General features: G+C 39.6%; 1 protein-coding gene across 1 annotated transcript in view; it reads right to left on the bottom strand.

Annotated features, from left to right (window-relative positions):
• The window catches only part of LOC123763674 (integrin alpha-8), a 293676-nt gene that overhangs the window by 154836 nt on the left and 122875 nt on the right, over positions 1 to 15965 (bottom strand). Inside the window, 1 exon segment of the mRNA XM_069304445.1 lies at positions 14415 to 14508. Within this exon segment, the coding sequence (XP_069160546.1) occupies positions 14415 to 14508 (94 nt within the window).

The raw sequence follows: 15965 nt of genomic DNA, 5'->3' as shown, positions 1-15965 counted from the left end.
TAAGACAAGCCCAGAGAGAAACTTATGGGAATAACTATGAAAATCTTCCATATAAGTTAAAACACAATCTCGGTCTGTGGATAGACCAAGAAAATCACAACATTCTGCGTTGTGGAGGGAGACTTAAACACGCAGATATCAATCTAGATACCGTGCATCCATGGCTTTTACCAAAAAATCATTGGATCACAAGGTTGATTGTGTTGCATACACATCAACAAATCATCAAACATGGAGGAGTGTTAGACACACTCACACAAATCAGACAGCAGTACTGGATTCCTCAGGGAAGACAGTCAGTCAAATCAATCTTGAAGAATTGCATGATATGCCGAAGGTACGATGCAAGAACTTGCTCTTATCCAGGGCCACCACCCCTACCAAAGGAACGAGTGGTCCATCTACAACCTTTCGAAACGACAGGAGTAGATTATACAGGAGCAATATATCTAACAGGGACTGCAGATAAGCAACCTATCAAGGCATACATCTGTCTGTTCACCTGTGCTACCACCAGGGCAGTACATCTAGAGGTAACACCCGATATGACTGCTCAATCATTTATTCAAGCTTTCCGCAGATTCGCAGCACGCCGATCATGCCCTAAGCTGATGATTTCAGATAACGGAGCAAACTTGGTAGCTGGAGAAGCATGTCTACGGGAAATCTGTTCCCATCCTGCAGTTACTTCCACACTGGAACAGCGTCATTGCAGATGGAAATTTATCCCTCCGAGAGCCCCATGGCACGGAGGATTTTATGAACGGTTAATAGGAACTGTAAAAAGATCCTTGAGAAAATCTCTACACCGTCAGAAAATCAATCTTCAAGAACTCCAGACAGTAATCACGGAAATAGAATCAAGGGTGAATAACCGGCCGTTGACTTACTTGTCTGAGGATCCTACTCAACATGAGCCATTAAGTCCTGCCCACCTAATGTATGGAAGACTTCTGACTCCAGTACCATCTCTAGTGGATGATGAGATCAGAGATCCCTCATATGTGGGTCAAAGCGAGTTGGTTCAGGGGTATAAGCATCTGTCCAGCATAATCCAAAAATGGAATGATGTTTGGACAAAAGAATATCTTACATCTCTACGAGAACATCACTATGGGGCCAATGTCCCACATAATATAGCTAATCTCCAACCTGGCGATATTGTCTTGGTAGACAGTGATGGCCCTAGGGCTGACTGGCCATTAGGTAAAGTTGTCTCAGTCCATCCAGATAGTCAGGGGATTTTGAGAATAGTCAAAATCCTGTCTAAAGGAACAACTTCCCTGAAGACATTGGACAAACTCATCCACATGGAATCAGTGAGCCAGCTGCAGTTAGATCCTGAGAGACCTCAAGAGACTCTAACTCCACAAGACCCACAGACTCCTAACAGACACAATCGTCCACAACGGACAGCAGCACAAAAGTGCAAGCAAAATTTGCACTTGTATTATCAATCCAATGGAGAGTAAATAAATACATATGGTTACTATTGTCCTAAGTATTGGACTCTGTGCCAGTTCTCTCCCTCTGGAAGATGTGGGAAATTTTTACCCACCATATCTAATAATCATCTAAGAAATGTATAATTTCTATATCATATCTAAATCATATCAAAATCATATCTAAATCGTATCAAAATCATATTTGAATCATGAAAGATTCATTATAGCTTGATCCTGGATGACAATGGCACCATGAACACGTACGCAACAGGGGCCCTTTTGATGCCTACGTGACTTTGTACATGATTTCTCAAGGATCCAGAAGCTTCTAGAAGGACTTCTTAATTAAAAAACTATTGGAACATTGATTCAACATCCGGTAGGATTAAAAATCGAATCCTTAATAAGAATCAGTGGTACTTTCAAATACTACTTATAATCTTTAAATCTTATATCTAATTATATTATAATCACATCTTATCTTAATCATAAGTCTAGACTGTAAAAATAATCAATCAATATTCATTGAAGGCTACCGTGCTCAGAGAGCATGGCAGGGCGATGGGGGGAGTGAAGCGCCCACCAACAAGCCCAGCGGCACTCCGCGTTTGTTTACAAATGAGTGAACAAGTGACTGATCCTTAGCGAACATTACCAGCTCAAGGACACCTTATCTAACATTTTTATCGCCAGTGAATACTCTCTAGAACTGGGGGAGTACCTGGACAATATCTACAAGGAAAATCCGTGAACATTCACATAAAATAGAGTGTATAGTGGAGATCAGTGACACGGTTTCCTCCACCTTCATTCATAAACTTTTATCTCGAATCATTCTTCTGCAACTGCAGGATAATCACGTAGCAACGCTACCAGATCATCATACAGCAACGCTGTAGCAAAATATCGTGCCTAAACTCAACAAGAGAGAGTTAATCAGTCTGGCAAACTTGTCAGACAGGCACCCCGACTGGCAGAGAAGTATATTGAGGGTTATTTGGTGTATGATTGGCCAATTGTATGCTTGTGTAACTTTAATATCCTATAAATCTGTCTGTTGGTTAAAAAGCGAGGCTAAGCCTCACATATCAGTAAGTTTATTAAAATTGTAGTGTAGCTGTGAATCTTATCCAAGCACTGAACCTCATGGGTGTCCATTGTGTCAGAAAATAATTCAGCCTCAATAAGTAAAAACCTCACAAGTGTCCATAGTTTTGGAAAAGATTCAGTCAAGCTAACTGTATAAATTGAATATGTCTGCATATATATTTGAATATATAAATTAAGTTATCAATTGCTTGCTTAGTTATTTATAAGTTATCATATAAGTTCATTTAATTGAATATAATTTCTAGTACTAAGTTAATAGTATTAAGACTACATTTAAGGTCATTTATTATACTTTTACAATTTAATTTGTTGTTTATAGTATAAGTACATATTGGCTGTTAAGTTATGGTGCTAGGTTAGACTATGTATGTTTAAATCCCTGATTTAAACAGAGCCAGTGTTCAGTCAGATAACTGAATTTATCAAATCTTATCCTTGTATAAAATACAAGCTGATGTGAGATCCCTGTCTACAGGTGGATTGGAACTTCTATCAACTAAGTCATTCACCCCACCTGTCCCTTACAGCCCACAATCTGTCATTAGGAAAAGAGGATCTAGGATTTACAACCCTAGCTAGAGATTTTAATTGAATTAATTTGCAGACAGTAATTTTTTAATTTAGTTCAGTACAAGTCCCTGGTAGTCTCCTCTTATATCAATCCCAGCAGGTTTTTCCCACATTGCCTAATAAGCCAAGTTTTCCTGAATTAATATACTTTCTATAATTTTTTTCTTATGAAATGATAAAGCTACCCATTTCATTACGTATGAGGTCAACGTTTTTTAATTGGAGTTAAAATTAACGTAGATATATGACCGAACCTAACCAACCCTACCTAACCTAACCTAACCTATCTTTATAGGTTAAGTTAGGTTAGGTAGCCGAAAAAGTTAGGTTAGGTTAGGTAGTCGAAAAACAATTCATGGAAACTTGGCTTATTAGGCAAATCGGGCCTTACTTAGTAGGCTGAGAAGTACGTTCTGGCTACTAGGTACGACATATAATATATATATATATATATATATATATATATATATATATATATATATATATATATATATATATATATATATATGTCGTACCTAGTAGCCAGAACGCACTTCTCAGCCTACTATGCAAGGCCTAATTTGCCTAATAAGCAAAGTTTTTATGAATTAATTGTTTTTCGACTACCTAACCTACCTAACCTAACCTAACTTTTTCGGCTACCTAATCTAACCTAACCTATAGAGATAGGTTAGGTAGGGTTGGTTAGGTTCGGTCATATATCTACGTTAATTTTAACTCCAATAAAAAAAATGACCTCATACATAATGAAATGGGTAGCTTTATCAATTCAATAGAAAAAAATTAGAGAAAACTTATTAATTCAGGAAAACTTGGCATATTAGGCAAATCGGGCCTTGCATAGTAGGCCGAGAAGTGCATTCTGGCTACTAGGTACGACATATATATATATACATATATATATATATATATCTTTTCACTGTTGGAGGTAAATCAAAAATCAATTCTCCAAAATTCATTTTTATTTCTAGTCTGACGCGACACGAGCGCGTTTCGTAAAACTTATTACATTTTCAAAGACTTTAGTTTACAAATACACAACTGAATAGAACTTACGCATCTCCGATTTTATATCTACATTTGAGAGAGGTGGATGGGGTGAGGTGGCATTAATAGGGTATTAATTTCATCAACACAAGACAGAACAAGAGGTGGTATTAATAGGGTATTAATTTCATCAACACAAGACAGAACACGAAACAATGGGTATTGAATAGAAGTGATTGTAGAAAGCCTATTGTTCCATATTTCTTGATGCTTCTATATTGCAGCGGAGTCTTGAGGTGGGTAGAATATAATTGTGCATTAATTGGCTGTTGATTGCTGGTGTTGACTTCTTAATGTGCAGTGCCTCGCAAACGTCAAGCCGTCTGCTATCGCTGTATCTATCGATGATTTCTGTGTTGTTTACTAGGATTTCTCTGGCGATAGTTTGGTTGTGGGAAGAGATTATATGTTCCTTAATGGAGCCCTGTTGCTTATGCATCGTTAAATGCCTAGAAAGAGATGTCTTGCCTATATATATATATATATATATATATATTTATTTATTATATATATATATATATATATATAAATATATTTATATATATATATTTATATATATATATATATATGTCGTACCTAGTAGCCAGAACTCACTTCTCAGCCTACTATTCAAGGCCCGATTTGCCTAATAAGCCAAGTTTTCCTGAATTAATATATTTACTATAATTTTTTCTTATGAAATGATAAAGCAACCCTTTTCTCTATGTATGAGGTCAATTTTTTTTATTGGAGTTAAAATTAACGTAGATATATGACCGAACCTAACCAACCCTACCTAACCTAACCTAACCTATATTTATAGGTAAGGTTAGGTTAGGTAGCCAAAAAAAGCTAGGTTAGGTTAGGTAGGTTAGGTAGACGAAAAAACATTAATTCATGAAAACTTGGCTTATTAGGCAAATCGGGCCTTGAATAGTAGGCTGAGAAGTGCGTTCTGGCTATTAGGTACGACATATATATATATATATTGTGACGATAATCTCCTTCAAGAGATTGAGCCTGCTCTTCCCTCCACCATTACGTCGTTGAAATTATATAAAACTACTATGGAAGAAATGTCCAACAACGACAACAACACCAGCAAGGTTTGCCAGAGCGCAAAACGTTGCAGCCAGACACCTGTTCGGACTCAAACCGCGAAACTACCTGTTGATCGCTACCGGCTCCGCTGATTGGTCGCCGGTCTGGCTGCACCTGCACTCGCCCCCCCATACTACTTGATGTCTGGGGTCGCCACGACCTCAGACCTCAGAATGTTCAGTGCTTTCGTGGTTACCACTCCTCCCGGCTAGACGCTAGCGTGTACTGAGAGAGGTGGTAGCTTAAAGCCAATATTCCAGCACCTCCCATTTAATTTTGTGTTGCACTTCTTGTTATTTTGCCTTAACGTAACTTTTCATTGTGTCATTTAATTATTCTTATTATTTTGATTGATTGATTTTATTATACAAATTTGTTTGTCCATTTTTTCATGTTTTGATTTATTTAACGTAATTAAAATTTCATTGTTAAAATTTACTTGTGTTTTGTGTGTCTTCTCCTTACCTTACCACAGACGAAGTTCCAGTTTTTCTATTTTTTTTTATAACTATGTGACGAGGCCATACCCCTAGCCTTAAACAGCCGAACACCAACGCGTTACCGTCACAATATATATATATATATATATATATATATATATATATATATATATATATATATATATAAAATATATATATATATATATAAATATATATATATATAAATATATATATATTGTGACGGTAACGCGTTGGTGTTCGGCTGTTCAAAGCTAGGGGTATGGCCTCGTCACATAGAATTAAAAAAAAATAGAAAATCTGGAACTTCGTCTCTGGTAAGGTAAGGAGAAGACACACAAAACACAATTTTAACAATGAAATTTTAATTACGTTAAATAAACAAAACATGAATAAAATGGACATACAAATTCGTATAATAAAAATCAATCAATCAAAATAATAAGAATAATTAAATGAAAAAATGAAAAGTTACGTTAAGACAAGTGAGCAATAACAAGCTGTGCAATATACAATAAAATGAGAGGTGCAGGAATATTGGCTTTAAGCTATCACCTCTCTTAGTACACGTAAGCCAAAGCTTACGTCTACCAGGAAGACGTGTTAACCGTATGAAAGCACTGAATATTCTGAAGACTGAGGTCGTGGCGGCCCCAGACATCAAGTAGTATGGTGGGTGAGTGCAGTTGCAGCTAGACCGGCGGCCAATCAGCGAGGAGCCGGCAACAAGACAGGTAGTTTGGCGGTTTGAGCTGGAGCAGGTGTTCCTGGCTGCATACGTTTTGCTCTCTGGCAAACCTTGGAGATGTTGTTGTCATTGTTGGACATTTCTTCCATAGTAGTTTTATATATTTGTAGTGACGTATTTTTGGAGGGAAGAGCAGGCTCAATCTCTTGAAGGAGATTATCGTCACAACTCTCCCCCGAAGCCTGCGGTTCTGGAAGAAGTACGTCGTTATGTGGTGGAATAATAGATGGAGTCGCTTCTACTTCATAAACTCTGGAGAGATCAGGGGCTAAGATGTTGTCGGAATCTTGGTATTGCGTGTCTCCAGGTTGAATTTCTGCAGTTAGCAAGCCCATAGTAGAAGACGTTGAGATGAGAAGTGGGCGTGCTGCAGGAGGTGTAGGGTGGTGTGGTCCGTGTTGATGGTAGACCGAGCACTTTTCAGGTGTGGAGTGAAGTGCTGGAGCTTCAGGATGATGAAGAGTAGCTCCTTGCCAATTGTTCCGTAGTTCCTTGTAGCAGTAGTCGCTGACAGGTGTATTCTCCTCGCCTCGTTGCTGCATCACGACACCACCAACGTCGGTACCACTGGCGTCGACATGGAGGATGAAGGGCTTATCTGACGAGGTGAGAGTGGAATTAGAATAGGGCAAAGGAGCACGATTATTATCCTGAAAGTATTTGGGAAGATCATTAAGGATTTCGGAATTAGAAAGCGCTGACTCCTTGTCAGTGCTTTCGGGAGGAGAAGCTGGGAAGGTCTCACTGTGGATGTAGGGTTCTGTGAAGGTAGAACAGTTAATCAGGACAGTGGGAGGAGTACCATTATATTGTTTCAGGAGGTTGACGTGGCATAGCTGGGTCTTCCGCCGCCTATCTGGAGTCTCTATGACGTAGTTGTTGTTATTTCTGCACTCTTGGACGCGGTAGGGTCCTGAAAACCTGTTTTGTAAAGGTGAACCTGGGATAGGGAAGTATGCTAGAATGAAGTCTCCTGGCTTAAATTTTCGTACTTTGCTGGTCTGGTTGTAATGAGTCTTCATCTTCTCCTGGGCTTTCAATAGATTATCATGGGCAAAACGGTGGACTCTCTCTAGAATGTGTTGAAGGTTTTGAAGAAACTGGGGCACATTCTGATGCTCACTGAAGGTGGCATCTCGGAGAGAGTCTTTGAAAGCCTTAAGGGGAGTACGGCACTTACGGCCGTAGAGCATCTCATAAGGAGATACTCCTAGGGACTCATTGGGGAGACTTCTGTAAATACACATTATAAGGTCGATTTGCTTATCCCAATCCTTAGAGGTTTCACTACAAAACTTTTTCAAGAGTGCTTTGATAGTCTGATGACTACGTTCAAGAGAACCCTGTGAAGCAGGATGATAGGGGCTGGACAATACCTGTTTGATGTTGAACTCCTCCAGTGTCCTTTTGAAGAGATCACTGGTGAAGTTGGTACCACAGTCACTCTGAATCTCCCTGGGAAATCCGTATTGAGTGAAGATCTTCAATAGATGTTTTATAACCGTAGCAGCCGTGATGTTCTTCACTGGAACTGCTATGGGAAATCTGGTGGTAGGACACAGGATGGTTAGGATGTACGCGTTACCTGAACTGGTCCGAGGTAAAGGACCAACACAGTCTATTATGAGTTTGTGGAAAGGTTCCGCAGGCACCTGTATGGGAATCAGTGGCGCTCTGGGAATGGAGATGTTCGGTTTGCCTGCCATCTGACATGTATGACACTGTTTTACGTACTGTTTGACGTTATTTACCATACCTGGCCAGTAGTAGTCTTGACGAATTCCATGGTAAGTCTTGTTGAAGCCGTAGTGGGAGAATGCTCCGTGGGCCAGGTGTAGAATAGTGGGCCGCATGCTGGTAGGAATCACAAGTTGTTCGATGTTGGCCCAATCGTCCTCCTCCTTCAGTTTACTGGGTCTATATCTGCGGTAGAGCAAGTCGTTCTCTAGGAAGAACCCAGGAATACTGTCGGGTTGAGTCTCAGCCTGGAAAAACAATGGTGTTAAAGTAAGATCTTCCCTCTGCAACTTACGGAACTCCAACTTGGTCAGATGCGGGGGTAGTTTCTGAGGGTCTTGAGGGACAGCGGTAGCAGTAGAGTCAGCCGGCTGTGGACGTGCGGCTTGTGCACGGGTGGTCACGAGAACCGGAGGAGAAACTTCATCACTCTCTTGAACCTCTGCTGGAACATACGCTAGAATAGGGTTACTTGGCACAGAGTTACAGACCTGGGGTTTGTCCATGACGATCAGGTTGGTCGGTTGCAGGTCTTCTGCCAAGTCGTTGCCTAGAAGTTGCACTCCAGGCATGGGAAAAGGCTTTTCCCTGACGGCGACTTGGACTTCTCCGTTCACGTAGGGACAATCCAGGTGGACTCTGGCGAGAGGGTATGGAGTGGTAGCAGTGAGGTCAGTGATGAAGACAGTTTCTCCGGTGTAGACGATGTTGGGCACAGCCGACTTCAAGATGATCGATTGAAGAGCCGCTGTGTCCCTCAAGATCTTCAATTTGAAACGTCCCTCCGGATTTGAACCGTTGGCAGAGACAGTTCCAGTATACAGGTGGTTACTGAAAAGAGAAAGATCATTAACATTAACACCAACATTCATCACAGGCTTACCGGACTTAGGAGTTGGTTTGGGTTTCTGTGGGTCATTGGTTCCCTTGTATTGAGACTTACCACACTTGTCTATGGTATGTCCATAGAGTCTACAATACTTGCAGTACAGTTGCGAACCAGCTTGATCGGTGCTCACTTTCTCGTAACTGTACCACAACTTCTTACTGGAGGATGGTTCGGGTGTCAGCCGGTGGATGAGGCTGTAAGTGTCAGCCGACTTAGCACACTTCAGGTAGTCGGTTTCTTCTTTATCTGCTAAGTAGAGACGGACAGGAGGCGGCACACGTCTCAAGAATTCTTCAACTAGCATCAGGTTGACGAGTTCTGTAAAAGTAGAGACATGTGCTGCTTCCAGCCATTTCATGAAATACCTCCGTTTTGTGTTAGCAAACTCAAGGAAGGTAGTGGTACTTGCCTTCAGGTGGTCACGGAATTTCCTTCTATAACTTTCAGTAGAGAGGAGGTAGGCGTCCAACACTGCTTGTTTCAGAGTGTGGTAGTCATTCTCAGACGCCAAAGTACTGAGTGTGACTGCAGCTCTACCTGTAAGATGGACTCTGAGAAGTGTGGCCCATTGGTCGACAGGCCAACTGAGTTGATTAGCAAGGGTTTCAAAGGTGGTAAAAACACATCAACTTCTGCTTCTACAAAGGATGGCATTAACTTACTTGCATGTGATATATTAAAACTGACGGGAAGATTGGCAGTAGCTTGCTGGCGTTGAGTGAAGTGTGAAGTTTCCAAGGCGATTTCTCGTTGACGACACTCTAGAGCCAGAGTCGCTTGTTGCTTGTCATGTTCGCGTTGCATCTCCAACTCGCGTTGTTTGGTTTCAAGCCGTACGCGTTCCCGCTCCTGGAGTGTTTCAAGCTGTACTCGTTCCCGCTCCTGGAGTAAGGCAATCTCACGTTCTTGTTCTTCCCTTCGTATGGCAGCAGCTCGTTCTTGTTGTTCGAGGGCTTCCCTTTGCTGTTCACGTTCAATCTTGGCCAGCTCTAGTTTGAGTTTCAGCGTTGCCAAATCAGTTTTATCTGCAATATAGTAAGTTTCATGAGTTTCAGAGTCTATCTTACCTTGCTCTAAATAGTAATCCAGCAACAGGTTGTGTAGGTCATTTTTGTTGGCTTGGTAGGGAACTTCTAGTTGATACTCATGTGCAAGAGTTTGTAATTCAGTCCTCTTGGCACGACTTAAAGTCCCTATTTCACATGCTGGATTTGCACGGAAAACTTGGAGACGAAACATGGTGAAATTAGCAAATAAAGGTACAACGAATATTCAGTTATAGTGAATGTCAGAAACAGGACAACGTGGCAACTGATACCTATCCTGTGGGATCTTTAACAATTAAAGTTAAGTACAAGATGTTAAATGATTAATTTAAATCAAGGGCGCAGGAAATCTTGTACCCGGTACTCATGTAAGAGGATAAGGGCAAGAAAATCCTACTAACAAATGAAACAGAGTTTCGAAAACAAATGAAACAGTTAATTGCCTCAAAAGTAAAATTGGTAGTCCAAGGATGTAGGCATACCTTGCCGAGTCTCTATAGGACATAAAGCAAGTTTTTCCTACTGAATTTAATATGATACTTACAGAATTAGCGAACTTTTGTGCTCTGAAAAAGTAAGCTAATTCCCTACCGTTGTATGTATCATCATCTCTGACTGACGTGTAGGGGTGCGAGGTGTCAACTGGTGACGAGAACTGCTGCTGAGGTCCCAATTCAGCAACTAAAGTTCGAGCTAGAGGAACTATGGTCCTCTTTGTCCTCCTACAGTCAGATTGCAGAAGATTGGGTGCTCTTGACCCGGGGCAGACCACAGTACAAGGGTACCAATATGATGATCTGTCAAAAATGAGAAATATCCAAGGGACAAAGATGGTAAACACGAGTAATAACACGGAGGGAGAGATGACCAATTAAGAGTATGACTGAGGCCTACAGTCACCACGTAATCCAAAGTTGTCTCACCTTCACCATATGTTACTCTCGTAATGCACAATACACCGCACCATATAAAAAATGAAATTGAATATGAAAAATAGTAAAAGCTACGTTAACAAAGTTAAATACGCTTACCATAAATTACCACTTGGCACCAGTACCTGAGTGAAGCTCCTAGGACAGGCCCCCATATAATATGTGACGGTAACGCGTTGGTGTTCGGCTGTTCAAAGCTAGGGGTATGGCCTCGTCACATAGAATTAAAAAAAAATAGAAAATCTGGAACTTCGTCTGTGGTAAGGTAAGGAGAAGACACACAAAACACAAGTAAATTTTAACAATGGAATTTTAATTACGTTAAATAAACAAAACATGAATAAAATGGACATACAAATTCGTATAATAAAAATCAATCAAAATAATAAGAATAATTAAATGAAAAAAATGAAAAGTTACGTTAAGACAAGTAAGCAATAACAAGCTGTGCAATATACAATAAAATGAGAGGTGCAGGAATATTGGCTTTAAGCTATCACCTCTCTTAGTACACGTAAGCCAAAGCTTACGTCTACCAGGAAGACGTGTTAACCGTATGAAAGCACTGAATATTCTGAAGACTGAGGTCGTGGCGGCCCCAGACATCAAGTAGTATGGTGGGTGAGTGCAGTTGCAGCTAGACCGGCGGCCAATCAGCGAGGAGCCGGCAACAAGACAGGTAGTTTGGCGGTTTGAGCTGGAGCAGGTGTTCCTGGCTGCATACGTTTTGCTCTCTGGCAAACCTTGGAGATGTTGTTGTCGTTGTTGGACATTTCTTCCATAGTAGTTTTATATATTTGTAGTGACGTATTTTTGGAGGGAAGAGCAGGCTCAATCTCTTGAAGATTATCGTCACAATATATATATATAAATATATATATATATATATATATAAATATATATATATATAAATATATATATATATATAAATATATATATATAAATATATATATAAATATATATATATATATATATATATATAAATATATATATAAATATATATATAAATATATAAATATATATATATATATATATAAATATATATATATATATAAATATATATATGTCGTACCTAGTAGCCAGAACTCACTTCTCAGCCTACTATTCAAGGCCCGATTTGCCTAATAAGCCAAGTTTTCCTGAATTAATATATTTACTATAATTTTTTTCTTATGAAATGATAAAGCAACCCGTTTCTCTATGAATGAGGTCAATTTTTTTTTGAGTTAAAATTAACGTAGATATATGACCGAACCTAACCAACCCTACCTAACCTAACCTAACCTATATTTATAGGTAAGGTTAGGTTAGGTAGCCAAAAAAAGCTAGGTTAGGTTAGGTTAGGTAGGTTAGGTAGACGAAAAAACATTAATTCATGAAAACTTGGCTTATTAGGCAAATCGGGCCTTGAATAGTAGGCTGAGAAGTGCGTTCTGGCTATTAGGTACGACATATATATATATATATATATATATATATATATATATATATATATATATATATATATATATATATATATATATATAAATATATATATGTCGTACCTAGTAGCCAGAACGCACTTCTCAGCCTACTATACAAGGCCCGATTTGCCTAATAAGCCAAGTTTTCATGAATTATTTGTTTTTCGACTACCTAACCTACCTAACCTTACCTAACCTAACTTTTTCGGCTACCTAACTTAACCTAACCTATAAAGATAGGTTAGGTTAGGTAGGGTTGGTTAGGTTCGGTCATATATCTACGTTAATTTTAACTCCAATAAAAAAAAATTGACCTCATATAGAATGAAATGGGTAGCTTTATCATTTCATAAGAAAAAAATTAGAGAAAATATATTACTTCAGGAAAACTTGGCTTATTAGGCAAATCGGGCCATGCATAGTAGGCTGAGAAGTGCGTTCTGGCTACTAGGTACGACATATATATATATATATATATATATATATATATATTTATATATAAATATATATATATATATATATATATATATATATATATATATATATATATATATATATATATATATATATATATATATATATATATATATATATATATATATATATATATATATATATATATATAAAGACTCCTTAGTCTACTATCTGCCACCTACTCGTTTTGCTGCCCACCCACTATGCCCATCTTGCTAATCATCTCACTACTGCCCGCCATCACATACTGACACCTGCCCAACCACTGCTGTCCACCTATCCACCCCATTTGCTGCCCGCCATGCTACTCATACATCCACTCACTCTCACCTGCTCTCCCACTCTCCCTCCACGTGTTATACTTGATTCTAGTGCTGGTGTTTCTGAAAGATTTTCTTTCCCGTCCCGACCATCCCTCCCCCCAGCCTCTCCGTCCCACTCACCTGCCATCCATCCATCCATCCACCCAGTTCCCCCACTACCCATCTATCCAGTTACCCCATCATCTATCCATCCAGTTCTGTCTACTATCCATCCATCCATTCTGTTCCCCCCCACCATCCATTAACTTTCCGAACGAACTCCGAAAAAGTTTGAAAAGAGGGCCGTTCGCTGCCCGAGGTTCCACTGGTCTTTAAATGTGAAGTGTTCATCGGCCACACTACTCTCTCTGCCTCTCTGAGAGGCTCCCGGTTCTGGCTTGTGGTCCCTGGTAAGTAAAAGGACTCCTGTGACTGATGACGCAAAACTAATATAGCACTATATCAGTTCGAATAGCTTCAGGGAGACGACGGGGCTCCCCATAGAAAAATGATCAAGTTCATGACAATTTTGTCTGCATTTAATATACTAACCATTCGACAGTTACAGTTTAGAAGTAATAATATATGCATTAATTTGGGATATATTATATCGAACACAAGGGGTAATACACAAAGAGATATAACCAACTACTCTGTGTATATGTTGTCTGTTAACGTTGTGTTTGTACTATGTTCATGACTGAGGTAAACTTGCTCAATGGTCAGTAAGCTCCTGTGATGGTTTTAATAAGACTACCATAGCTGATAGGCCTATCAGCAACACCAAACCAAACCAAACCTGTAGTACAGTGGCTTATGTTCTCGACTCACAATTGTTGATTCCAGGTTCAGTCCATGCGCAGGATAGAAATAGTTGGGCATTCTTCCTTTCAACTGATGCCGCTGTTCACCCTAACAGTATAGAGCTACACAGGAGCTAGACAACAGTTGTTGGGTTGCATCCTAGGGAAGGTCAGCAGTTCGGCCGAAGGGGAACCTTGATACAAACCCAAGTACAGGCTTACTGTCCTGTTCTGCGGAATTTAATTAAGTTTACAAAATTTAGTATAATTTTACACAAATTAATTTAAACATGTGACTGTTTTCACTTACCAGAAGTTGAGTGTTATATGCTGTCTCTCCGAGGTTCTCCACTTGGAAGGAGATCTCAATGGGCTCTGGAGCCATCAGTGTGTAGTTCCTTGGGCTTTGATAAGAAATATATTAATATATTACATTTTGATCATCATTTAGATGAACTGACAATAACAATAATTAGTTGTATTTATATAAATGAATGTATTGATTCATGCATGTATTAGCCATCTTTGTGCATGGTGCATAATGTGCGCTTAATAGATAACATACACATGGTGATAATTTATATTGTATACTTCGTAGAAAATTTGCACATTGTGGATTATGTATAGATGGTAAATAATGTACACATGTTGGATAATTATTAACAAATGTTTAAGGCACACAGGGTGATTAAACATTTGGGGTTTTATGTGACAACATTTAAAGTGTGGTGATTTAGATGTTTATTAAATATAATAAGGATACAGTAGTTGGGTGACGTGTCATAATAAATATTGACGAAGATGCTTGTTGTGTAGAATGGGGGACGACGCTGACCGGAAGCGGAGAGCTTTTGTGAGTGGAGCAGAGAGCTTGAGCAAGGCCGTGGGTAGAGAGCTTGAGCAAGGCCGTGGGTAGAGAGCTTGAGCAAGGCCGTGGGTAGAGAGCTTGAGCAAGGCCGTGGGTAGAGAGCTCGAGCAAGGCCGTGGGTAGAGAGCTTGAACAAGGCCGTGGGTAGAGAGCTTGAGCAAGGCCGTGGGTAGAGAGCTTGAGCAAGGCCGTGGGTAGAGAGCTTGAGCAAGGCCGTGGGTAGAGAGCTTGAGCAAGGCCGTGGGTAGAGAGCTCGATGGAAGGCGAGAGCATAGAGCTTGAACAAAAGCAGGATTGGAGAACTCAAATACGGGGAGAGAATAGGTAGCTTTAATAAGGAAATAACTGTCTACTCCAAAACAAGGCTATACGGTCTTGCATGAAAGTTGGAACTAAACTCGTTGAGTGTTACATCATACGCTGATGAACATCAGTGGTGCTGGAGAAGATCTACTATATATCCAGTGTTTGTTACTGAACCACAATTGGAGTTAGATCCACAGTGCTACACTCCTGATCGGCCTATATCCACAATTCACCTGACCTTGTAATTACCTAAGTGTAAATACCTAAGTAGTTACAGGATGAGGGTTACGCTCGTAGTGTCCCTTTTTTCCAGCACTCATTGTCATATAATACTTTGGAACTTCTAACCGTTTTGGCCTCCACCACTGTCTCACCACACTTGTTCCAAATGTCTACCACTCTGAGAAAGCAAATTTTCTTATATTTCTTTAGCAGCTTGGTTTAGTTAGTTTAAATCTATGAAATCTCGTTCTTAAAGTTCCAGGTCTCAGGAATTCTTTCCTATATATTTTATCGGTTTCCATTACTATTTTATATGTACTGATCATATCACCTTTTTTTCTTCTACCTTCTAGTTTTGGCATATTTAATGCTTCTAACCTCTCCTCGAAGCTCTTATCCTTCAGTTCTAGGAGCCATTTAGTTGTATGACTATGCACATTTTACAGCTTCTTGATGTGCTTCCTA

The sequence above is a fragment of the Procambarus clarkii genome, chromosome 52 (assembly GCF_040958095.1).
Source record: "Procambarus clarkii isolate CNS0578487 chromosome 52, FALCON_Pclarkii_2.0, whole genome shotgun sequence".
In the NCBI taxonomy this organism is placed as follows: domain Eukaryota; kingdom Metazoa; phylum Arthropoda; class Malacostraca; order Decapoda; family Cambaridae; genus Procambarus; species Procambarus clarkii.
This window is presented reverse-complemented; position numbering and strand designations above follow the sequence as displayed.